The following is a 25,882-nucleotide window of genomic DNA, read 5'->3' on the forward strand; positions in this document are numbered from 1 at the left end:
CAGTTCAGTTCAGTTGCTCAGTCGTGTCCAACTCTTTGCAACCCCATGAATCGCAGCACGCCAGGCCTCCCTGTCCATCACCAACTCTCAGAGTTCACTCAAACCCACATCCATCAAGTCGGTGATGCCATCCAGCCATCTCATCCTCTGTCGTACCCTTTTCCTCCTGCCCCCAATCCCTCCCACCATCAGAGTCTTTTCCAATGAGTCAACTCTTCGCATGAGGTGGCCAAAGTACTGGAGTTTCAGCTTTAGCATCATTCCTTCCAAAGAACACCCAGGGCTGATCTCCTTTAGAATGCTGTTTATATTTATTTTACACTAGGGAAATGATGCTAGACAAAAAGCAAATCCGAGCGATTTTCTTGAGTTCAAAATGGGTCATAAAGCAGTGGAGACAACTCGCAACACCAACAATGCATTTGGCCCAGGAACTGCTAATGAACATAGAGTGTACTGGTGGTTCAAGAAATTTTGCAAAGAAACAAGAGTCTTAAGATGAGGAGCCAGCCATCAGAAGTTGACAACCAACTGAGAGGACCATCGAAGCCATATTTACCTGATGGCTGTCTCACCAACCACCGCTACTCAAGCATCTCAACAACTTTTTGCAAGGAAAATGCTTCCACAACCAGCAGGAGGCAGAACATGCTTTCCTTAGGAGTTTTTCAAATCCCAAAGCATGGATTTTTTTGTTACAGGAATAAACAAACATTTCTCATAAGCAAAAAATGTGTTGATTGTAACGGTTCCTATTTTGATTAATAAAGGTGTGTTTGAGCCTACTTACGATGATTTAAAATTCGTGGTTGGAAACTGCAATTATGTTTGCACCAACCTAATAAATGACACACACTTTATTCACACCCAAGTAGTTTATCAAACACACAACTCCTTGATTTTCTGTAGCAAAGGCCCTGACAGTCTACCTACTACTAAAGTACGACTACATAGACCTCCTACAGGGCTTCCATGGTGGCTCAGTGGTAAAGAATTCACTGGCCAAAGCAGGAGATATGCATTCAAAAAAGCAGGAGATAACGCATTCAAACCCTGGACCAGGACGATCCAGGAGGATGCTGCAGAGCAACTAAGGACATGATCCACAACTAATGAGCCTGTGCTCTAGAGCCCGGGAGCTACAACTACTGAAGTCCGTATGCCCTAGAGCCCACGCTTCACAACAAAGAGAAGCCTCCCCAGTAAGGAGCCCACGCACCGCAACTAGAGAAAAGCGCACCAAAAATAAAATAAATTTAAAAATAAAATTATATTTTAAAAAAGATCTCCTATAGACATATTTTAATCATCTAAAAATTAATTTTAAATTAAAATATCTTAAATAGGTAATCAATTCAGCAATTCAGAAATTTTCATCTCCAAACTACTTTCTGAAGTAAAAATCTACAAATAAAAAATAATAAAGAATGAACCACAGAGAAAGTGATCTGATAACAGAGAAAGACAATTAATTTTATATTTTTGTTTTAAACTATATAACTCTAAAAAATTTTATCTTTCTGGAAAAAATTCTATATAGTTGAACAAATCATTCATTTTCTGCTTCTCAATTTGTACTAATGACTAATAAAGAGAGAATAAACTAACTTTTGAAAGTTATATTCTCAGAACAAAAGCACTACATTAAAATACAATGTTATTATACCTATCATCAAATAAATGATATCTATTGATGAAAGGGAGGAAAAATTCACGCAAAAACTGACAAACTGATACTTACTAAAGCCTTCTGGGTCTTCTTCCCACATTGTCAGTTCTTCTTCAGTTAACAGAAAATAATGAGAGACTAATCTTCTACATATCTCTGTCAAAGTAGGATATGTGAAGAATGCCATCTTAATCTTATGAGCTTCCAGAGTTGCAGGGTTGCTATCTAGAAAAATAAAATTTCCAAGTTAATTATACAGACAAGCATTCTACCCATGCTGGATAGTGAAACAAATACATTTAAGAATACCTTCTAAATAGCAATATATAAATTTTTATTTGTATTATGGACATATCTCAAAGATGCTCTTGCTTTTATTCATACCACACACACATCAGTCTTGCTTCTATCTTACCACTATGGCTAGTCCATTTCCAACCTATATTATCACATCATATTGAAGTGACTTACCTATATGTCTCTCTCTCTCTTCTACAAGGCATTCTCATTCATCGTGATAAACATACACATGAATGAATTCCAAACAGAGTTGACCTCTGAACTCTGTGAGTCCAATTACACTCAGATATTTTTCAACAGTAAATACTAAACTACAGTATACATGGTTGGCTGAATCCCCAGATGCACAGGAACAGTGAGTATGGATGGCCAGCTCTAAGTTACACTCATTAACCCCTGCGTTGTTCAAGGGTCAACTGCAATATAACAGTTTAACCTATTCTAGAAGCAACTTTAACCTGCCTAGAATCACTTTATAGATGATCAAAAGAAAACTTTTAATTGTACAAATAAATACAGTCTACAAATGAGCTATAGCGGTTACTGAATACTTAATTCCTAAAAGACCTAGGCTTCAACTGATGTTCTACTGTGTTACAAAAGACAGTAGTTTACTAAATGCACTGTATGTCTTTTAAAAGCTGGCATTTATATACCAAAAGCTCTAATCCTTATCTCTATTTCATGTCCCATCAATAGTTTATTTTTCAGACTTAAATGAACTTCAAAAAACTTACATAAAAATAGCAATTACTTCACACTAAGATTAAAATAAGGAAATGAAAAAAATGAAACTACCAGTAAAGCATTACCTTCAAAATTTTTGGATGGCTTATAAGCATAATTTTTGACAATCATCTTAATAAGATTCATGCACTGGACAATGAATCGTTCAAATGTAACACCTTCACCAACTTCTGTAAACACATAGCTTACAGAAAATTCCAGTGATCTCTGAATTAGAGGAGTAAACGAAAAGGGATGCTGATCCAAGAAGTCCAAAAGCTATAAAGAAAAAAAAATTAATATATTTTCTTCAAATTCACATAGGAATATAATCATTCATAGGTACATCTAATAACTGGTAATAAATACTTAGCAAGTTTGGAATCTTGGTGGGAAGTCCACTTTCACAGGTAATATACTTCCTGGGGTATACCATACAATGCGAAATAAATCAGATTGTATCTCATCACCTGAACTTTCTATTACTTCTACTATAAGATTCAAAATAAACTTACTTCATATTAATTCTATATCAATCAGCAAATGTGATACCAAAAGTACAAGAAAGGCCTTTAAAAAATAATAAAGGCAAATAATCAAAAATATATTCTACATCAATTGCATCTCAATGAATCAAATAGTTGATGAGAGAGATTTCGTCTATATAGAAAAATTCCAGCTATTAAATGTAAAAGGAATAATATTAATAGAATTAGAATGCCATCATTTTGTAACCCCTATTCAAACAAAAGATCTAAGCTATGATCATCAATGGCTGCTAGAATCAAGGGAAAGGCTGTTGAAGAATTTAATAATGGCTAACTCAATAAACAGTTTTAAGCAATCAGACATTGTACATCTCCTGATGTGATGCAGTAGGAAATACACAGCATCACCTGTAAAATATTCTCATCATTGTCACCCTACTCCATTCCCTCCCATCATTAAAAAAACAAGAAGGCCTGAATGTGAGCAAGTTTCTTATCTAACTAGAAATTTCTAAGAAATATGGGAGGAGAAGGGGTTTAGAAACAAAGGAATATGTTAACACATTCTAATTGGAGGCACATGTAAAATGTTCCAATTTTAAAAGCTTTAATAAAGTCATGAGATTATAAACATGAATTTCATAAATTATTACTTTTTTATTTGGCCACGTCATGTGGCATATGTGATCTTAGTTCTCCAACCAAGGATTGAACCCCCATCCTCTACATTGGAAGCGATTCTTAACCACTGAACCACCAGGAAAGTTCCCTCACAAATTTTTTTATAGTTGGTTTTTTGAATAAGGATTCAATAGTGTCGGTTCTCTTTTTTTTCCCTTGTTACTTATTTGTTGAGGTAACAGATCATTTCCTGTAGAGTTTTCCATGTTGTGGATTTGGCTGTCTATATCCATTAATTTTTTTTTATAAAATAATTTTATCTGAAATATATACATATTGCCTCAGACAGTGCACCCATATGATTCTATTCAAAAGATATGTGATATTAATGATGATAAACTATCATTATGAATATACTGATTTTTTTATATTATCTACTGTAACATCTTACCTACTTTATGCTGTGCTGCACTATCTTTTTTATCTCTGCTTTTTCCAGTGGGTTTGAGAATAATGAGACTTTGAGGAATCAACTTCTCTTTTATTAGGATTGATTTTTTTACATCCAGGTGACTTATACACTTTGACATATGGTATATATAAATTTAATTATTATATGTATTCTAAAAGCTTTAAGATACAAAGGGCTTTTTTAGCTTTCCTGTACACAGTAAGAAAATAAGTTACTTTAACACTAAATCAAAAATGTATGCTTAAAAAACATCACTTTCTTTACTAAACTCAAGTATCTATATTTCACTTGAGAAAACATAATTAAGATTAAAAAAACAAACTTACCACTTTAGTAAAAAGAATGATGGTCTTTTCCAGTCTATCTCTACATACATTATCTGCACCTATACTTCTACCTATTAAAAATACAATTCACATATTACCACAAGTTAATAATATTCTGTAAATTTACAACCAAGACAATGACAAAACTTTTTACAAAAACACTGTCAGATATGTTTTTACACATTTTGCATTATGAATTGATGAATGTGCATCCCTGACTCCAAACAAATAAATAAGTAAACCATAACAATTAAGTTTTTAGAAAGCAAGACCTTACATTGACACAGAAATGCTCAGTGCCATATTTCACAAAATTAATCCTAAAACACTAACTGAGCCCATTTCATAGTAAAAAGGTAGCAATTTTATCTGTAACACCATGTTGTCATAGTTAAAATACTTTTCAAGTAACATAAATAAAAACAAAGAATTCAAATATTAACATACTTATTTTTCCTAAATCTTCTAACAATTTTCTTCTGCTCATTTTCTTGGTATAATTAATTTTTATACATTCAGAATAATGTCCATCAGCTCATTAACTATCCTGCCTTCTCCCTAATCATATGCCTCATAATCTGTCTCATCAGTTATATCATTCTCCTCTCCTGGATGGACTTCTGTTCTTCCATTTTATTCTCCCATGGGGAAAACCAGAGAAAAATGACTACTTTCAAGGAAAAAGAAACCATATGAGCTTTCTTATAGTACCTGGCAACAGACTCAATAATGGTTCTACTAAACTGAAAATGACTGACAAAACAATCAGCAACTCCCCTAAAAGTGAGTACACTAAGGTATATTCTCAGGGTACTAAGTCTCCAAATCCACTCACAAATAAAAAACACACACATACATGTTATACATATGTGTGTGCAAGAATGTACATATATGTGTGTATCCTGTGTGATGGGTGTGTGCATTCTGAGAAAAGGTGCTTATAATCATAGAGAAGAGAAAAGGATAGCAGATCACCAGCATAATACAACACAAATGTAAACAGTAAATTCTTCCATATGGAGTAGTAGATTAGAAAGGGTTCTACAGGTAGGTCAGTAATGGTTAGCAGACCAGAGATTTGCACAGTGAAAGTACCATTTAAGGATATTTATATCAAACAGATATACTAAATGTACTAAAAAAACAGAATCAACAAAATGTCCAAACAGCACATGGTACAGGGCCTATACTTCTGTTGTGGGTATCTGCATGGAACAGAGTAGCACCAGTAGACACAGGGAAGAAGGAATTGATACAAAATATATTTTTTTAGAAAAAGGCTTCTTCAATACTTAGGACAAGACAAGTATATGAAGACAAAAATGAGCTTCCAATTTAATTTTAGATAATTAATTATCAAGATATAAGATTTCAGCCCCTTGAGATTTGTGTGTGCCAAACAGAAGCTATTAATGAAAAAGGATTCTATAGTAAAAAGTACTATCATGGAAGTACTTACTGCATTCCAAAAATTGTTTTAAACGTTCAAATATTCCATGTAAAAAACCCTAGAAAAGAAAAACATTTTTGAAGGGTTTCAATTTATTCTGTTATAAGAATTTACCATACACTTTCTCAGGGAAACTAAAATATGCCTATCATATCATATTAAAAAGTTAAAATTATATAAAGTAAAAATCATTCCATTACTATAATAACACCTTCAATCTTCCACAAGAAAATAATAGTATTTCATCTCCTCCGTGTCTCACTTCAATAACCTAAATCACTTTGCAATAAATAAATAATTTAGTAAGTATTCTATTTCACTAAATATCCTCTATTCCTCTGTTTATTTCTTTTCCGTTGGACTTATAATCCCCTGACATAATCAGTCTCCTCCACCTAAAATGTCAGACCCTTAAGATTCAAGAACTTTGCCTGTTTGCTTTGCTCTATCCCAGAAGCCAGGAATGGTATTTAGCAATAATAAGTATTCCTAATATGAATAAATGGTATCAACATTTGTGGCAGAGGTTTTCAATCTCAATTATTAAATTACATTAGCCTTCAGAGACCAGAGAAGGCAAGAATCACCATTGACCATATGGGTCCAAAACACCTTTTACTATATTTTTTTAAGACATGTTATGAAAACTTTGCAGAAATAAATATAAAGGGGTACTGAAAAAAAAACTTTATTAAAATTTTTAAGACTTTCAATATCACAGAGTTTTTTGTATCAGTAAATTTTGGTGTATAAACATCATAAAAGATGTCACATGTCCTTTTAGCAAATGAGATGGTCCAGGTTTTTGTCACAAAATACTATACACTTTCCTGATGAATGACTGACTAGAACAGAATGTTGTTATTTCTTCTTTGAAATAGAGAGCTATATTGTTCACTCATCAATTCTTGCGTTTGAGACAATTCACCTAGGATGTCACCACCTGAAGTCACAGAGGCTAAAACCCCACTCAGACAGTTTCACTATTACCACTGGGGTCTAGGGGGCTGCTACCAGTCTCTTAAACAGCACCCATCTTTGGATTCATGTAAAAATCATGAAACGTTTTCCTGTCAATTTTCATCTCTCAGCCATTTTGAGCAGAAAATGAAAAACTGAATTATCAGCTGTGTTAAATGAAAGCTAATAGCAAAGAGATAGCGCTTGTGGTCTTCTTTTATACTTTGCTGAAAGATGATGCAACACAGTAGATAACACAGTAAGAAAACCTAGGACAACAACCAATTTCACTACCGCTTCATCCTCTGGCTACCTCACCATTCTCTCATTTTCATACTACTTCAACCTTTTAAACACAGTTGAGAATAAATTATAAGTAATGATAATTAACAATAAAGTAATTTCTAGGATGATGAAATAGCAGAATTTTCAATATAGGAAAAATAAAATCACCAAGATCCCATACGCATGTTAAATTTATACAGAAGCTCGATGCAACGGTCCCATACAGTAGATACAAGACAGAAGGAATTTTATTCTCTTTTAAACAAAATTAGTGCATCAGTCAGGGTTCTCTAAAGAGAGCAGAAACTTATGAAAGACATCAATTTTAGTAAGTTCATCAAGAGGATCAGGAATTTATAGAATTGGACAACTGACTAATCCAAATAAACCAAGTAACTTGACTAATGTTATATAATAAGAACCTCTTAACCATCAAATGGCAATTTACAGAACAGTTTAATTAGTTGAACTCATTTCAAAAATCATTTTCTCTCATAATCCTCACAACATCCAATGGGATACGTACTATTATTTCATCATCATATTGCAAAAAAAGAAACTCAGTACCAAGGAAGATACTCTGAGGCCATGTTATCATGAAAAGACCAAGCCAAGATTCAAAGCCAAATTTGTCTGCCTCCAGAAACCCAAATCTCACCACCAGTATACAGTGCTTCTTAAGCATCATTTACACCCCCATGCTATTTTTAAGCTCTTTATGCTATTTGATATGTTGTCCATAATTTGTTAAAATTCTATTCTTATTTACAACTAATCAATAATACCACAATACAGCAGGTTTAACTGAACAGGAGCTGACATACAGCTTCTGAGACAAAAGACTCAAGGAAAAACCTAAGGCTCACAAAATATGGAGAGTATCTATTGACAATTATTATTGTAATTTATAGAAATGTGATTCATATCAGTTCATTTACACTGAAAAGAAACTGATAAACATATTCAATATTTTAATTTTATGATATTCAGAATATTATAAATAATTACTGAGCCTTCTGATATATTTCTACCATATCACACAGTCATTCGTTTAAATAACTACTAAGCATTTTTATATAGCAGATATTATCCCAAGCTCTGGAGTGAAGAGTGAATAAAAGTCTCTGCATTCATGGAACTTACATTTCTCGTGAGGGCACTGAGGGAGCTGTCAAACTGGTTTCTAGAAAATGTTTTTTGATAGCATGGCAATAAACATAAATACTGGGTGGGCCAAAAGCTGTTATGGAAAAACAGGAACGAACTTTCTGGCCAACCAAAATATTTAAATGTATCAGTACTGAAAACTGGGGTTGGTTTTCATATATCTTCAGGTAATGTATTATATATCAGTATCATAAATGTCGATATACTTTAACCCAACATTTCCATTTCTAGGAATTTATCCTAGAGATTACTAGAAAAGTACACAATGACATATGCACCCAAATGTTCATTTTAATATCATTTCTCAACAATTAAAAACTGGAAACAAACTACATGTCATCAAGAGATCACTGGGCAAGTAAATTACAGAAAATCTAAGATTAATTTTATTATTTTTTTAAATTGCATACCAATAGTAATTGTATTTGGCATAAAATCATTAAAAACATGATATATAACAATATTACTGACATGTGAAAAATATCCACAATGCACTGAGTTTAAGAAAAAGCAAGAAAGGAAACAGCATGTAGGTCTCGTTCATATAAAACTGAGGAAGATAGAAAGTATATCTAAAATAATACGTTTACGATATTATAAAGGAAACTTAGAACTGTTATCACAGTAAGTTTTTAAATGATTTATTATTTTCTACTTCCTCTTCTGAGTTTTTTAACTTTAAAAAAACATGTAATATTTTTACAGAAAAAAACTGTATTCACATTATAATGATGTATATTAGCAGTTTTTAATTCTTTTAACAATAGAACCATTATTTCAAGCAAAATCTTACAGAAACACAAAGTTCAAAAAAATAAAAGTGTGACTCTGATCAAATGTAAATGAAGTAGGACAAACCTAAAGAACCAATTAAATATACCTTTTCCAAGCTTCCTGTGCCGCCCCGAAGGCAATCCACAGAGTAACATTCTAGCTGACCTAAACTCATTGTGAAAGCTAATAGAGATCTGAACAAGTATGATACAATTCCACTTTGTTCAGGAATAAAATATATGCAGCTATACATTTTTGCATATAGAAAAGGTAGATGCCATGATACAAAAATGAGTTGTATGCGCTTGTTGGGCTTATCAATGAAGCTTTCTTCTCATATGTATATATTTATAATTGATTACAAAGAACATTTATAAATGTTACGATTCAAGAGAAAAATACCTCATTTTAAGTATATAAAAACAGACAAAGGAAAATACGAAGACTATAAATCAATTACACTGACCCTAGTAATGTTATCACAGCATTCAAATTCCTAACAGTTCACATGATTTCAAATTCAAATAAACACTCTCAATGTACCATGGCATCTTGAGAACCATCCTAGTTCTAGTTCCTCCCTTTCACATAATAGTTGCTTTGATGTATTTTCTGTATGTCTGAAAACAGACCACAAGTCTAAAAGTATAGTATAACATATACAGAATGGTAAAAAAAAAAAAGAAGAAGAAGAAGAAATTAAGTGGTCACTTAATAAAAAAGCTTTTAAATGAATGCCAAGTAAAAAGAATAAGCTTTATAACATGCAGGAAATACCAAGCACTTTTCCAAAGTTACAAAAAAATAAATGACTTCTTTTACTTACCATCACCTCCATATTCTTATGAGGTTCCACAATTCCATTAACAGTTAACTTACGCAGCACTGAAAAGTAAAATCAAGCTTTACTCATACCTTATTTTTTCGTATTTTTCCCTATTAAAATCATAATCATAAAAGACTCAGAATCACAAAGCCTCATCAAGCTTGGATAAAGAAAGGTAACTCCTAGTCATTGGCTGGTTCCCAAGTGGGAAAGATGGAACTAAAGCCAAGTTATTGTCTCTGAAGCAGTGTTCTTCTCACTTGTAAGTACTCATGTTTCTAAAGCCATATTGCAAATTTTAGTTCAATTTTCGTAATTGTCAGTACTTCTCACTTACAATAATACCTATAGGCTGAAGTTGAGAAGGTTACTTCTATTCCATAAAGTATGACTCAACGGTGATGAAAAAGCTTCATTCAGTTTTAAGGTACATTAATGAAAATGCAGTATCTCCAAAAGGAATATAACGATTAAACTCTATTCCAAATCTGGAATAGACTACAGTGCTCAATTACAAGCATCACATTTTATGAGTAAACTGATACATATGGGAAGATAAGCAGGATAATAGATTTGAAGTTAGATCTAGACTTAGAAATCCTAGCTCCAGTGTCTAAAACTGTATTATTTTGGGCAACTTCTCTTATCTTACATTCCTCATTTATAAAATGTGGTTACACAGATAATAAAGAAGACGTGATATATATGGAATACTATTCAGACATGAAGAATAATGAGATTTAGCCAGCTGCAACAATATGGATAGACCCAGAGGGTATTATGCTTAGTGAAATAAGTCAGACAGAAAAAGACAAATACTGTATATTATCACTTATACGTACAATATGAAAAATAAAAACAAATCAGGGAATACAACAAAAAAGAAACTCAGAAATACAGAACAAACTAGTGACTGCCAGTGGGGAAAGAAAAGGGGGTGGGGCAACAGGGCTAGGGGAGTAAGAGGAACAAACTATTATATAAAATAAGCTGCAAGAATATATTATACACAACAGGAAATACAGCCCATATTGCATAACATTCTCAAACAGAATACAAACTATAAAAATTCTGAATCATTATGTTGAATACCTGAAACAAATATAATATTGTAAATCGACTATAAAAAAAAGTAAGGTGGTTAATAAATCCTATCTCATAGGGTTAACAAAGGATTCAATAGTACAATACATGCAAAACACCTAGCAGAATTAAGTAATAACCAGCATGACAGCAGCATCAGACTATCACTTTATACTATCAAATTTAAAGTCACTTCACTTTAAGAAAACAACTTTACAAACCGCACTGCTTTCTATATAACTCAAGAGCTAGTGTTTACGAGGTGAAGTGTAAAGGCAGCGTAACCCACACACCTACTGTCAATTAATCTTCAAAGGAGACAAGAATATACACTGAATCTTTAACAAGTGGTGTTGGGAAAGCTGGACAGCTGCACATAAATCAATGAAGCTAGAATACTCTCTTACACCATCAACAAAAATAAACTCAAAATAGCTTAGAGACTTAAACATACAACACCGTAAAACTCCGAGAAGGGAACACAGGCCAAATATTCTTTGACGTAAACCATATCAATTTTTTCTTAGGTCAGTCTCCCAAGGCAATAGAAGTAAAAGCAAAAATCAATTAATGGGACCTAATCAAACTTACAAGATTTTGCACAGCAAAGGAAGCCATAAACAAGACGCAAAGGCAACCTACAGACAAGGAGAAAATGTTTGCAAATGGTGCAACTAACTAGGGCTTAATTTCCAAAATATACAAACAACTCTTATAACTCATATATCATATAACTCAGTAACAAAGAAAACAAACAACCCAATCAAAAAAATGGGCAGAAGACCTAAATAGACAGATGGCCAATAGGCACATGAAAAGATGCTCAACATCACTAATTATTAGAAAAATGAAAATCATAACTACAATAAGGTACCACAGCAGTCAGAATGGCCATGATTAAAAAGTCTACACATAATAAATACTAGAGAAGGTGTGGAGAAGAGGGAACCCTCACACACTGTTGGTGGGAATATAAACTGGTACGGTCACTATGGAGAACAATATGGAGGTTCCTTAGAAAACAAAGAGTTGCCATATGATCCAGCAATCCCATTCCTGGGCATATAGCTAGAGAAACTCTAATTCAAAAAGATACATGTGCCACAGTGTTCACAGCAGCACTATTTACAATAGCCAAGGCATGGAATCAACCTTCAGGATAGATTATAGTTAGGGTTACTGCCATTTATGTCCACCAGTAGGAAAACGGATAAAGATATGTGTGTACACACACACGTACATACATACACACACAGCATATATATATATATACACACACATACATACATACAATGGAATACTACTCAGCCATAAAAAAGAATGAAATAATGCCATTTGCAGCAACATGGATGGACCCAGAGTTTATCAAACTAAGTGAAGTAAGTTAGAAAGAAAAAGACAGATACCATGTGATACCACTTTGTACGTGGAATCTAAAATATGACACAAATGAACCTGTTTACAAAACACAAACAGACTCACAGATACAGAAAACAAACTTACAGTTACTGAGGGAAACGGACTTGGAGGAAGGATAAATCAGAGGAGTTTGAGATTAGCAGATAAAAACTACTATATATAAAACAGATAAACAGTAAGGTTCTACTGTATAAAACAGGGAACTATATTCAATATAATAAACCGTAACAGAAAACATATAAAAATAATACACACATATAACTGAGTCAGTTTGCTGTACACCAGAAACTAATACATTATAAATCTACACTCTAATAAAAAAAACAATAATGAAAGCAATGTATTAAAATTGAATTTATAATGCAAATATCTAAACACCTTTGGTTTCATACTATCAATTACATACAACTCAAGTTACTGTATCATAACAGGAAAGAAAAGGGTTTAAGTTGAATCCCTTATCGTGGACAAGATCTTTTCCATCACAGGACCTCGGTCTACACTATCTGGGACAGTCTTTTCTTTCTCCTTTTATCACCCAGTCAACTTCCATTTATCCTTTATGATTTTGGTTCAAACATCACTTTCTCAGGGAAGTCTTTTCTGACCATATTATCAATCATCATAGCATTGTAAAGCCCCATCACCGATGTCGTTTTACATGTATTTGCACAATCATTTATTATGTCTGTCTCCTCGGTGCCAAGCACCTACCTGTAAATATGGTGAATGAAATAATGAGCACACACATGTCTAAAACACACTAAACATGCACAGGTATAAAGGCAAAGATGACACAAAGCTCTAGTCCTAAGTACATTTAAGTCATGAAAGAACAGACATTTATACCTGGACAGACGAGTATTTTAGAGTAAAATGCTATGAGATTTCTCCAGGTCAGGATGCCTTAGAAATGCAAATGAGTATCTAAGACCTTGAAATGCTGAGGTGCTGAAAACTTTAAAGCGTACTAACATAGATTAGTATGGCAACATTTGTGTCAGGAGTTAGGCTTTGAAGTCAGACAAGAAAACTCAACAATCAAAAGGATTCATGAAAAATTCCTTAGTCATTAAACACACTACTTATATACTACTTTGTGTATCTTTGGAGTTCTCTTGTGGCTCAGCTGGTAAAGAATCTGCCTGCAACACGGGAGACCTGGGTTCAATCCCTGGGTTGGAAAGATCCCCTGGAGAAGGGAAAGGCTACCCACTCCAGTATTCTGGCCGGGAGAATTCCATGGACTGCATGGGGTCACAAAGAGTCGCACATGACTGAGCGACTTTCACTTTCACTTGTGTATCTAATCTTATATATCAATTTCTCTAATTCTGAGTTAACATTTCTAAGGCTTTTTAATTGTTTCCTCCCTGGTTTTGACAAAACCATCTCATTCACTTGTAAAACCACCTGTACAATGGATTGGATTTTACATATCAACAGTCCTTTAAAATGATTTCACGTCTGTCCACATCAAAATGTGTTGACAGCTTGGGGTTTGTGCGTCCACTGTCTGCTTAACACAAGTGAGGCACTAAAGCAATGCCCCTGTAAGGTACCAGGGTGAGTATGACAAAAGAGCTTACAAATAAAGCAGAGAATGCAAAATGAGCCATAGTAAGAAAAATAAAGGCCGCTTGAGTTTAAACTAAGGAACACAAAAGAGCCTCAAGCAACCAGAGCAGAAGGAAGACAAAGAATGAAATGATGGTGAATGTTAGAAAGGAAAGGAACCTTAGAATACATGCACAAAGATAAGCTCAGCTCAAGGAAGTGAAAGAGATATATGCGAGGGGGATGCCCATAAGCAAAGCATCAGAAAACACAGGCCAACAAAGCACCCCAACAAGCAGTTTCTAAAATCTAAGTACAAACGAGAAAGATGAGTTCTCAGGAAAGAAAGCTGGGAGACAGAGCTCAACTAAGCCTTGAGGACAGAAGTTTACGAAAGTTGGCATGAATGGCAGTAGCCCAGAATGAAAAATGAAGCAAAAAAGAAGTGCGAGTGTTTGAAAGGTATGTATTCAGAACCATGGCCAGTAATGTGAGTGTAACTTAAAACTAACCATTTGAACCCTGTGTACTCTCATGGATTAGACAAAGTAGAAGAGCTACTCTTACAAAAGAAAAACACAAGAGCCCTTGTCTCTGAGGGAAATATTAACCCTTTATTCTTCTACTAGTGCAACTGGAAACAGAAAATCTATAGAGAGGAACTGTTTGGCCACTATTCTGAGGTATGCTGTTTCAAAAATAAACATGTCAAGCTTAATAGTACCTTTCAAGGATAGTAGAGTTCGTTCAAGTGAACTTAGAACTGCAGCTTCATTGCCAGAAGAAACTTGTTGAAGGAATGTGTCTGTGTGGTGATTCCACAGAGAGCAGGCAAAACTATAAATTCCAGAAGCTAACTGCAAAGATATCAACAAATTTGTTCACAATATTATTACAGATTCCACTAATCATTAGACCTACATAGTAATACATTTTCAACAAAATTCAAAAGTCAAGAATCACTTATAGCAACACGTCTAACTTTTTTAGTCACAACGCACACGTCTGATTTTTTAGTCACAATGCCCAGCAGGAAGTGGTTTACACTGCTGCCATTATAAACACACATACATAAACACGCCACCCCCTGCAAATGCTATTAGTTTCTTGAAATATTACTTAGCCTAATGCCTGCACTGCAGTTTTATATTTCCAATCTTTACTCTTTTATTTTCTTCCACTATTATTAACAGTTGTAACACTTGGCTTTAAAAACACTTGACTTACGGACTATCACTGAGTTTACCAGATAAATCAATACACTAAGAAATACAAAGGAGTTAAATTTCTGCATTCTGCCAATTCTACCCACCAGGTTTGGAGTATTTAAAGCCAAGAACATATTAATATGTACCAGTATTTGAAATCCTGACTCAAAATGAGAACCACACTCCAGTGGTATTTTCAAGTTTTTTCCAGAAAGTCTAAGAGCAATCCACCTCAGCCTACATGGCCATTTGCTTTAAATAAAAATTTAGTGAAAGTGCAACTGACTAGTGATCATTAGCACACTTCAGAATGATTTTTTCTTATTTGAGATACGTCATTTCAACTAATGAAACTACTTATAATAAGATCAGGCATCAGAAACCAGTCAGAAATGCAATCCTGTAAATATGACATTTCTATGATAAAGTCAAATTCCACTTCTATTATTTTAATGCAGTAATTTTAAAGGCCTAGGCTTCCAGATACAGAAAAACACCTTCACCATACCCCTTGTAACTTTGCACCTATCTACACAGGCAAAGGCTTAAACCTCAGCTAATGAGTACGGGCAGAACACCCTGTAACCCTCCTGGAACACAAGAGGATGAAAGGCTTATAAGCAACTGGTAGAACACCATCTCTACTCAACCCCCCCTATTTCCTCTGTTAGTTTCTCATGGTTTCCTGGGTTCTGATAAGGTATAAGGTATCCTATCCCACCCCTAGAATCTCCCCCAGAACAGAACTGCAGATATAAAACCACTTAGTTACAGTCTAGAATTGGCTTCTCAGCAAAGCGGCATCCCACAGCTTGAACTGGAGTCATCCAACCCCTATTGCTTCAGTCACTGTTTTTAGTGTGAAGGCACACAGCATTTGTGACAGAAATCAAGAAAGAAATAGTAGTATGAAAAAACTGTAATATTCTCCTTTGTTTCAGGTTCCAGTTCTGGAGCTAAGCACCTACTTTAAGCATTAGTCAGCTGTTACAGTCCCAATTCCTAATTCTTTTTAGCTAGTCTACAAAAAGGCTCTGCACAAACAGGGATGATTAGAATGAAGAAGCAATATAGCACTATGCTCTCAGCCCAAGGGTAAAAGGAGGTGGAAAGACAAAGAAGGAAGAAACCACAAGAATTTGGGAAGGAATACTATTAACTATCTTGTAAACACAAGTCTTTCACAGGCTTCTATCTGCTCCAGAAAATACAAGCTGATAAATGCTCACAGAAGGCTTATCTGGAAAAGAGAAAATAATAGAGGACAAGTAGAAGGGATTAAAATATTTCTACATTTTCTCCAAGAAAATATAGAGGGGTAGGAAATATTCAGTTAGACAATAAAAAAAATAAGCTATTTAATAAAACATTTTAGGTATTGGTCCATGAAAATCCCAAATACTTGTATTTTTCTTTTTCTAAACCAGAAGGAACAGTGCCACCCACTGACTGCTTACTTAGTAGCTTCTTAAGTCTGAGAAACACACAGACTTGATTCCTTTAGTATCAAAAACAAACCAATATAGCAAATTTTATTTTAGTACTTTAGATATTCTTAAACTTTTTAGCTTCAGGACCAATTTTCCCCTAAAAAAAATGAGCACCAAAAAATGTTTAAATCAAAGTCTTGTAATTTGTAACTAATAGCGGGGCAATAAAAATTAGCCACAAACTGGAACTCTCAAAACTTGCTTAACCTAACTCTACTCAACAAGATAATTAACAACATGTCAATGATGTGCACACGTACACACACACACACACACACACACACAAAGAATGAATGCTATTCTAACTTTAAAGACACTTAAGAAACATGACCAAATGTGATGTATCAACCATACTCATTTTTCTGGCTCAAACAAACCAATTGTAATAATGTATTTTTTTAAATGTAGAAAATTGGCTACAAATATTTAATTATATTATATCATCTCAACAGGACGAAATGGCCGGATGGCATCACTGACTCAATGGACCTGAGTTTGAGCAAGCTCTGGGAGATGGTGAGGTACAGAGAAGCCTGGTGTGCTGCAGTCCATAGGGTCACAGAGTTGGACACAATTGAGCAACTGAACAACATTAAATCATATTAAATTACCATTTTTATGCATATTATATGATAAAAGTTAAATGATTACGTATGCTAAGGTAACCAGATTAGGCCCAAGATGAAGTCACTCATGCTAAGTCCCAAGGCAGCAAACCAAAACTTAGAAATAGGTTCTGGGCTCAGCGCTCCCCGAAAAGGCAGGTCTAGGCCAACCAATCAGTGCCTGCCTACTCAACACAAGTTACCTGACCCAGCTCCAAGATTCCTCAAGACCTCTAAACTTAGTAACAGCCATAAGGCTGTCCTTAGTTACTGATGCCTAGACAATGCTCTCAGGTATACAGAGTATGAACTCAACGTGAGGGAGGAGGAGGTGAAAACACCCTCCTCTCTATTTGTGATCCTACCTTTGCTCACAGCTGCAGCTCAGGCATCCAATGGAGTGACTACTGCTACTGCTGCTGCTGCTGCTGCTAAGTCGCTTCAGTCATGTCCGACTCTGTGCAGCCCCATAGACGGCAGCCCACCAGGCTCCTCCGTCCCTGGGATTCTCCAGGCAAGTACACTGGAGTGAGTTGCCATTTCCTTCTCCAGTGCATGAAAGTGCAAAGTGAAAGTGAAGTCGCTCAGTCGTGTCTGACTCTTCGCGACCCCATGGACTGCAGCCCACCAGGCTCCTCCGTCCATGGGATTTTCCAGGCAAGAGTACTGGAGTGGGGTGCCATCGCCTTCTCCAATAGTGACTAGCAGAGTAGCAACTCACATATTTGTCAGATGGATACAGAGATGGGTAAAAAACAAAGTATAACTCAGCAATGCTTTAAGAGTCCCCTTTCCTAGACCTGCAGATGGTGACTGCAGCCATGAAAAGAAAAGATGCTTACTCCTTGGAAGGAAAGTTATGACCAACCTAGACAGCATATTCAAAAGCAGAGACATTACTTTGCCAACAAAGGTTCATCTAGTCAAGGCTATGGTTTTTCCTGTGGTCATGTATGGATGTGAGAGTTGGACTGTGAAGAAGGCTGAACACTGAAGAATTGATTCTTTTGAACTGCGGTGTTGGAGAAGACTCTTGAGAGTCCCTTGGACTGCAAGGAGATCCAACCAGTCCATTCTGAAGGAGATCAGCCCTGGGATTTCTTTGCAAGGAATGATGCTAAAGCTGAAACTCCAGTACTTTGGCCACCTCATGCGAAGAGTTGACTCATTGGAAAAGACTCTGATGCTGGGAGGGATTGGGGGCAGGAGGAGAAGGGGACGACAGAGGATGAGATGGCTGGATGGCATCACTGACTTGATGGACGTGAGTCTCAGTGAACTCCGGGAGTTGGTGATGGACAGGGAGGCCTGGCGTGCTGCGATTCATGGGGTCGCAAAGAGTCGGACACGACTGAGCGACTGATCTGGTCTGATCTTCCTAGGACCCAGACAAGAGTCCTTGTGAATCAAACAGAAAGGATAAACTATACTTTACTCAAAATCTCCTGTTCTGTTTAGTGCATAATTCTTTTTTTTTTGATCAAGCTAGTCATCTTGAGTCTTTCCTTGATTAAAGCTTCCACCAAAAGTTTCCTCTTTCCCTCATATTTATCTAAGCCTAGACACAGACACACACACACACACACAGAGATACACACACACACACACACTCTCTCTCTCTCTCTCTCAAATCCCCACACAGGTTCATAGCAGAAATGACTCTATGGATCGTAGGAGTCATTCTTTAAACAATGTGTTTAAAAGGCAATCTGAAATTAGGCAAAGCAAGAGACAAGACTTAGAAACAGCATTTAGAATCACCCAAAACTGAAAATGATGAATTTAACCTACTTAATGATTTGCTTATAAACACACATTTACATTTTAAATAAATTTCACTATTCTGTAAATTTCCCGAAGGTGTGAGCTATACAGTATAAGTGGCACCTTGGCATTCTCAAATTTAACACTCAAAACTTTAACTATTTGAGAACTTTCCCACAGAACCAAACATGAAATTATAAATTTATAAGGAATAAGGATGAAAATTTCTTTTATGAGGCTGAGTTAGCTATCTTATGCCAATCAGCCCATCCCAAAGTAGCTATGTGGATCTCTTTGGTTAGTTTATTCATAAAACACTCATCAGGAAGACTATTCAGTAGTATCGTAATCTGACTTCATCTCGCTGCACAGTTTTCTCTTATCCTCATCATGCAAATATATATGCTATTAGTGGGAACATTATTCATCATAAATCCTTCAGCTTTTTAATTTTTGCTGAATTTTAGCTTTGACTATAACAACAATGTAATACAGTATGGCAGATTTTAAAAAGTTACTAAATGACCTTTGGAGATTTGTGTCTTATGATTTTTCCCATGTCAGTAGATGACTAGTTGTGTCTTTCATGTTCTTCAGTATCATACATACCTCAGTAGGCAATCTGTTGACTCACTCTCGAGGGGAAGTAAGAATTTAAGATTAATTCCTAATATCCAAACTTAAAAAATTAAAAATAAAAACTGGTTATGGAATATGTCCTTTTTTGAGATTCATACTCTAAATAGTATTGGGTAAAATGACATATCAAGATTTGCTTCAAGAGGAAAAGTAAATGTGGCAACACCTTAAGAACTGGTAAATATGAGTGAAAAATATATGGAGGCTATTGAATTGTTTTCACAACTAGAGTTCATTTGAAATGTCCTTAAGTAAGAAAACCATTTCACTGGTTATATGCCAAAATTGAACAGCAAAGTATGTGATAAAGTCAGTAGGTTAAGAACTTAACTGCTAAGAAAATAGTGAAAAAGAAAAAATAAAACTAAATGTACAAAGGTCTTGGCTTCTAGGAAAAAAGCAATTAAAAACACAAAATCAATATTTAAATTACACTAAAACTAAACTAAAATGTCCATCTCAAACTTTAATGGTGTTTATAAAGATTTACTCAGAATAATAAAAATTATAAATTCACAGAATCACACAACTTTATAATTAAAAGACAAATTTAAAGAATCATAAAGTACAAATACCTTGCTCAAAATTCCAAAACTGCTCAGTACAAAGAAACATTCTTGACTAGGAGCCAGGTCTTCTCATAATTGTTAACCCATATTGCTAAACACAAGTGAAATACACTTGCTTTCAAAAAATTTTTTCTTCATTTTTTTTTAGATTTGGATTACTTCACTTACCATAGCAGGTACCTTTGTGGGTTACACACCACATCTATAAGATATTATTTGGTTAATACATTTACAATTATATTAGAATTACTATCTGTGACCTAAATTTCCTGGCTTTCATAGACTAAATTTAGATTTTAACTGTACTTAATGTCAACTTTTTTATATTCATGTTTGTATGAAAAGCATGTAATTTTCTAGAAAATGAATCCCCTTTGTGTCAAATCAAGCTCAATTTCATTACTGCAAACAGCTACTACTGTTGATTTGATTATCTGTCACCCATGAAAAGAACTTAATTTATTTTAAGGTGGAAGGAAAACACGCTGGGAAAAAAAATTGCTGGGACAGGTGAAACAGTAGGGATTAAATGTACCATGAACTATTTTGTCATATCAAGTAGCTCAACTATGACCTTACACTTCTTTATGTGGGAAACTAATTTAGTACATAAGGACCATCTTAGCATTAAAGTAACCACATTATTAAAAAGATTTTCCCACACTTCAGATTACCAAAATAATTGGGCTGTTTAACTAGCAAACTTGCTCTTTATCATAATATCTTCCTACATATGCTACCTTTAATAAACTACACTTCTTGTTCCCCAACCCCATCAGACAAGATTTCCATCCTATTCCCTGCTGTGTTCCATGTTTCCAGGTTCAGCTACTCCATTCAAAAATAAACGGTGCTAAGCTCAATTACTTTTTCCAGGTATCTTGAGTTTTGTATATACTCCCCAACTCCTGCTTTTTGAAGTTCTATATCATACCATTTTGAAATCTAGAATGTATTTAAGAACAAATCTCTTCCTCTACTGTTTATTCATTTAACAGGTATTGGGCACCATCCACTCATGTACATTCTTCTGGGCTAGACAGTAGGACTATAATAATAACTGTAACAATAAGAGCTACAGTACTCCCTCATAAAATTCAGTGTGGTGGATCTCAGAAACGGTGAATCAACAATTAAAATGTAATTGTAATGTAATGTACAATGCAATAAATACTATGCTGGATGTAAGTACAAGATGCTAGGCAGACCTATATTTCATTCTATACGGAGAGGAAAGAGCCTCACACTACAAGAAAACCAAGCAAGAAAGTTGAAGTGGACAGGAAGCTAACCCAAACAAGCTATACAAAATAAGGCTAATTTAGATATACTTTGTAGAGACAGAGTAGGCTAAATACACATTGTATCTGAAAACCAAGGCAATACATTAGGAGAGTATAACTTGAAAAAGCCAAACCAAGAAGTAAGACTTCTATAGAAGGGGACCCTTCAATAAAGAGTAATTGTAACCCAGAATCTTACACACATTAAAACTTCTACATAAAAGTGAAGGGGACTAAGATGGGAATAAAAGTGAGAAAAGTCAACAAGAAATTCACAGAAAGACTTGAAAAGATAAAATGTCCATTTCTTTAGTCCTTATTAGACATCAAGTAAAAGTGACAAGGATTTAAAAGGCAACCTTTAACAAGAAGAATTTCTTTTACACTCAGTATCCTCAGATAAACAGAAAATTAGCTATTTACACCTACTGGGTTAAAAGTAAAGAGGACATAATATGGTTCTGGTTTAAACTTTGGTGTCTTAAGAATAACCTGGGGAGCCTATTAAAAATTCAAATTCCTAAGCCATATCCTCAAAGCAAGGATTCCAAAGGTAAGCAAGAACACTGTTAAAAATACTTGGAGGGAATTCCTGTTGGTCCAGTGGTTAGGACTCCATGCTCTCACTGCCAAGGACCCACGTTCAATCCCTGAGTAAGAAACTAAAATCCCACAAGCCACAGTGTAGCCAAAAACAAAACCTGGAGACTCCCATTGTTATCTGGTACAGTTTAAAATGTTATGCTGAAAAATATGAAAATCGCTGTTCCAGTAGTTCAAAACAATGAAATACAAAAACACCAAAGCAACTGAATGAAGGGAAGAAAGAGTTTTTTCAATGAATAGAACTAAAACACCGAAAGACATCACCAATTGTGTCAGACTGCTTCCTATATCCACCAATTACCCAGGCATGTCAATTTTAACTTTCTAAATCTCACCTCTATATGCTCCTAAATGTTCTCTTTATCACTTCTTCCTTTGAGAGCTTTATCATTGCATCTGAACACAACTTCAGTAGCCTCAAACCAGTCTTTCTGCCTTCAGACTGTTCTCCACCAATTAACCCCCCTCATTGGCAACTAAGTGACCTTACTGGTCATATCACAATCCAGCTTAAAACCTTTCAGATGTTACCTATTAATATGACCCTTTTGAGGTCAATTAGAAAGAATTAATAATCCATCAGTAAGATATCTAGAGGTAAAATTACATTTTAATACAAGTAGCACAGTTTTCATTATGATTTCAATACAAATAGCACAGTTTTCATTATCAAATTTAATTCCATTAAGTCACTTACATCATAAAACAGTTTTCTATCAGCAGACAGTCGTTTAGACGCCAGAGTCTTGGTAACATGATAGAAGGTAAGTAATGCTCTGTGTTGTCGAAGATCATCTTGGACTTTCACAGATTCTATAAGAGTGGGAATCAGTTCAGGCCACTGTCGAGGACAATCCAATCGAGCAACTTTTGCAATCAGCACTGCAATCTGAGTTGCAATCTAAAGGGAAAAAAATTAACTTTCAGAAATAAACATGAAATTAAAGCAAAAGGTAAGGAATATGTTCACAGCTGAAAATTCCCTTTTTAGTTACTCATACATTTAACAAAAATAAGTAAGATTTCACTGAACAAATGTTTAAGACAGTAGCTCTCAACGTGTGGTCTATGGAACCCTGGGGGGCCTAGGATCTTTTCTGTGAGGTCTGTCCTTTCCCAGTAATATACCATTGTGGAGCTAGATTTTCATCATATAACTTCTAAAATAACATCACAACTTAGTTAAATACTAGATATATTTGAAATTCTAGACATTTTTTAAGTAGTCAGACAGTAAAAAGATATGCAAAAATGCAGAACAATGTTACTCTCTTCATTAAATACTTATTGTTTGGGGAAATAGCTACCGTTCACTTTTTAAAATTCAGTCCATATTAATAAACAATATATTTTAGGTTTATCAATTTTAATTTCTAATACAATAAACATCAACATATATAACTCTTCCATGTTTTATTTCAGCAGTATAAGGAAGTTCTAAGGATGTAAACTTTGAGAGCCACTGATCTAAGAGTGGAAATGAATATCAGTATTAGGTATTCACATAGTGATATTTGTTCAGATCAGAGTTTCCCAAATACTGGTTGACAGAACATCTAAGCAATGGTTCACCCTCAATCACCCAAGCCCCTCCATGACGACCACCTCCTTCCCCACAGAGAGTAACTCTGTTCCTCTCCAACTTCCATCAAATCTCCTTAGCTGAGAAACTGCAAAAAAAAAAATAGAACTCGGATCATATAAGTAGGTTTAGATAAAACTACACTGGATACACCTCCTAATACAATGTGCTTTAATAGTCAAATCAAAAGAATCAAATGTAAGAAACAGTAACTTAGAAAATAGAATTTTTGTATCATAAGCAAACTTATTTTATTCTTAAAAGAAAAATCTCACTAAAAGGGAAAGAAAAAATAAAACTATATAATCCACTATCTATCCCCCACAGAGTAGTAAGAAGTGAAAATGTGATGAAGGAAACAGACAAAAATCAGAAGTCTGGGATTCCCTGGTAGCCTAGTGGTGGGGAATCTGCCTGCTAACACAGGGGAAATGGGTTCGATTCCTGGCCCGGGAAGAGGCCACATGCCATGGAGCAACTAAGTCCACGCACCACAAATTCTGAGCCAGTGCTCTAGAGCTCACGAGCCACAACTACTGAGTCCTGCATGCCTAAAGCCCGGGCTCTGCAACAAGAGAAGCCACTTCATTGAGAAGCCTGCGCACTGCAAAGAAGACCTAGCACAGCCAAAAATAAAAAACAAAACAAATCTTTAAAAAAAAATCAGAATATGTAGAGAGATACTTTCAATATTGGCTCAAAAACTGAGAAGTTAAAAAATATACAGGTGTATCTTCAAATGATTCTGAGTTTTAAATCAGTAAGAGCCAAATCTAATCAAAATTCTTCACAGCTAGAATTGGATCTCAAAATTTAAAAACCATCAGAGAAGTGTATATACACATCACAAATGACCATTATTTAATAAAATTTTATTTTTAAAGCAAAGAACCAAAGTTAGTTTGGAAAAGAAGCAAAAAAACCACGGGAAAAAAAGAACAGTTGGCGCTCATTTTCTCACTAACCTGGTTTATCGGTTCATTGAAGTTGGTGATTAGCCCTGCACGCAAGGTAGACTTCTCCTCCTCTGAGAGAGCACTGTAAAAAGACATGTTTATTATGCAAGAGAACGCCGCAAAATAATGAATGCAGGTAAGCATGACTGAGAATCTTAACAATAAAAAGTCTTTCAAACAATGTGTCCCTGCTTGTTCGGGTAATTAAACAGAATTATTTCCATTACTTGTATACTGACACATCAGGTTAATTCAAACTTCCTTCACAGCTGAATAAATAGGAAGCACAAAATAGTGCAAAAACTATTAGGAAATAGAGACAAATCTAGACTAAAGAACGTGATATTCTGATGTCTGCTTCTACTGATATAAAAACAGCTGCTGACCAAAACATTTAATGTCTGGCTTAAAAAAAAAAATCTATGAGTAAATACTACTCTTACACTGACTTCTTTACAAAATTCTATGTGGAAGAGAGGGTCAGAAATAAGAGAATGCTTGGTATGGAAAACTTGTTAAATCAAGTAGTTTAAAATCTTTCGGGGACTTCCCTGGTAATCCAGTGGATAAGGCTCTGTGCTCCCAAAGCAGGGGGCCTGGGTTCGACCCTTGGTGGAACTAAGATGCCAGAGTCCACAACTGAGTCCATGTGCTCTAGAGCCTACAGTCCACAACTAGAGAAGCCGTGTCTTAAAAGGCTGAACATAACACTAACAATTTTGTCTGCAAATGAGGAAGGCAACTAGACAGCAAAAGGGCAGAGAAGGCAAATATCCACTGTATAAGACTGTACCTATTCTGAACTATATGAATGTTTTATTTTAAAATTAAATTTTAAACCCTTCATTTTAAGGTTTTCTATTCTGGCTATGATAAAAGTAGCTTGTATTGAATGAATCACTCCCCAAAAATCAGCTATAAAAGTTGCATACAATTTTTTAAAATGTTTTAAGGCATCTGTTGAGTTGAAATGTGCCTCACACCCCACCAAAAGGTATGTTCAAGTTCTAACCCCAAATACCTGTGAATGTGACCTTATTTGGAAGTAAGGGCTTTG

General features: G+C 35.0%; 1 protein-coding gene across 3 annotated transcripts in view; it reads right to left on the reverse strand.

Annotated features, from left to right (window-relative positions):
* The window catches only part of IPO11 (importin 11), a 203,399-nt gene that overhangs the window by 142,069 nt on the left and 35,448 nt on the right, over positions 1-25,882 (reverse strand). For all 3 annotated transcript variants that reach the window (XM_027519916.1, XM_027519917.1, XM_027519919.1), the window contains exons 4-11: positions 24,835-24,907; positions 22,985-23,188; positions 14,848-14,980; positions 10,065-10,123; positions 6,062-6,110; positions 4,603-4,673; positions 2,782-2,974; positions 1,742-1,894 (exon numbers count right to left, since the gene is read on the reverse strand). In XM_027519916.1, the coding sequence (XP_027375717.1) occupies positions 1,742-1,894; positions 2,782-2,974; positions 4,603-4,673; positions 6,062-6,110; positions 10,065-10,123; positions 14,848-14,980; positions 22,985-23,188; positions 24,835-24,907 (935 nt within the window). The remainder of the gene's footprint in view (positions 1-1,741; positions 1,895-2,781; positions 2,975-4,602; positions 4,674-6,061; positions 6,111-10,064; positions 10,124-14,847; positions 14,981-22,984; positions 23,189-24,834; positions 24,908-25,882) is intronic.

Source organism: Bos indicus x Bos taurus, chromosome 20, assembly GCF_003369695.1.
Source record: "Bos indicus x Bos taurus breed Angus x Brahman F1 hybrid chromosome 20, Bos_hybrid_MaternalHap_v2.0, whole genome shotgun sequence".
Taxonomy (NCBI): domain Eukaryota; kingdom Metazoa; phylum Chordata; class Mammalia; order Artiodactyla; family Bovidae; genus Bos; species Bos indicus x Bos taurus.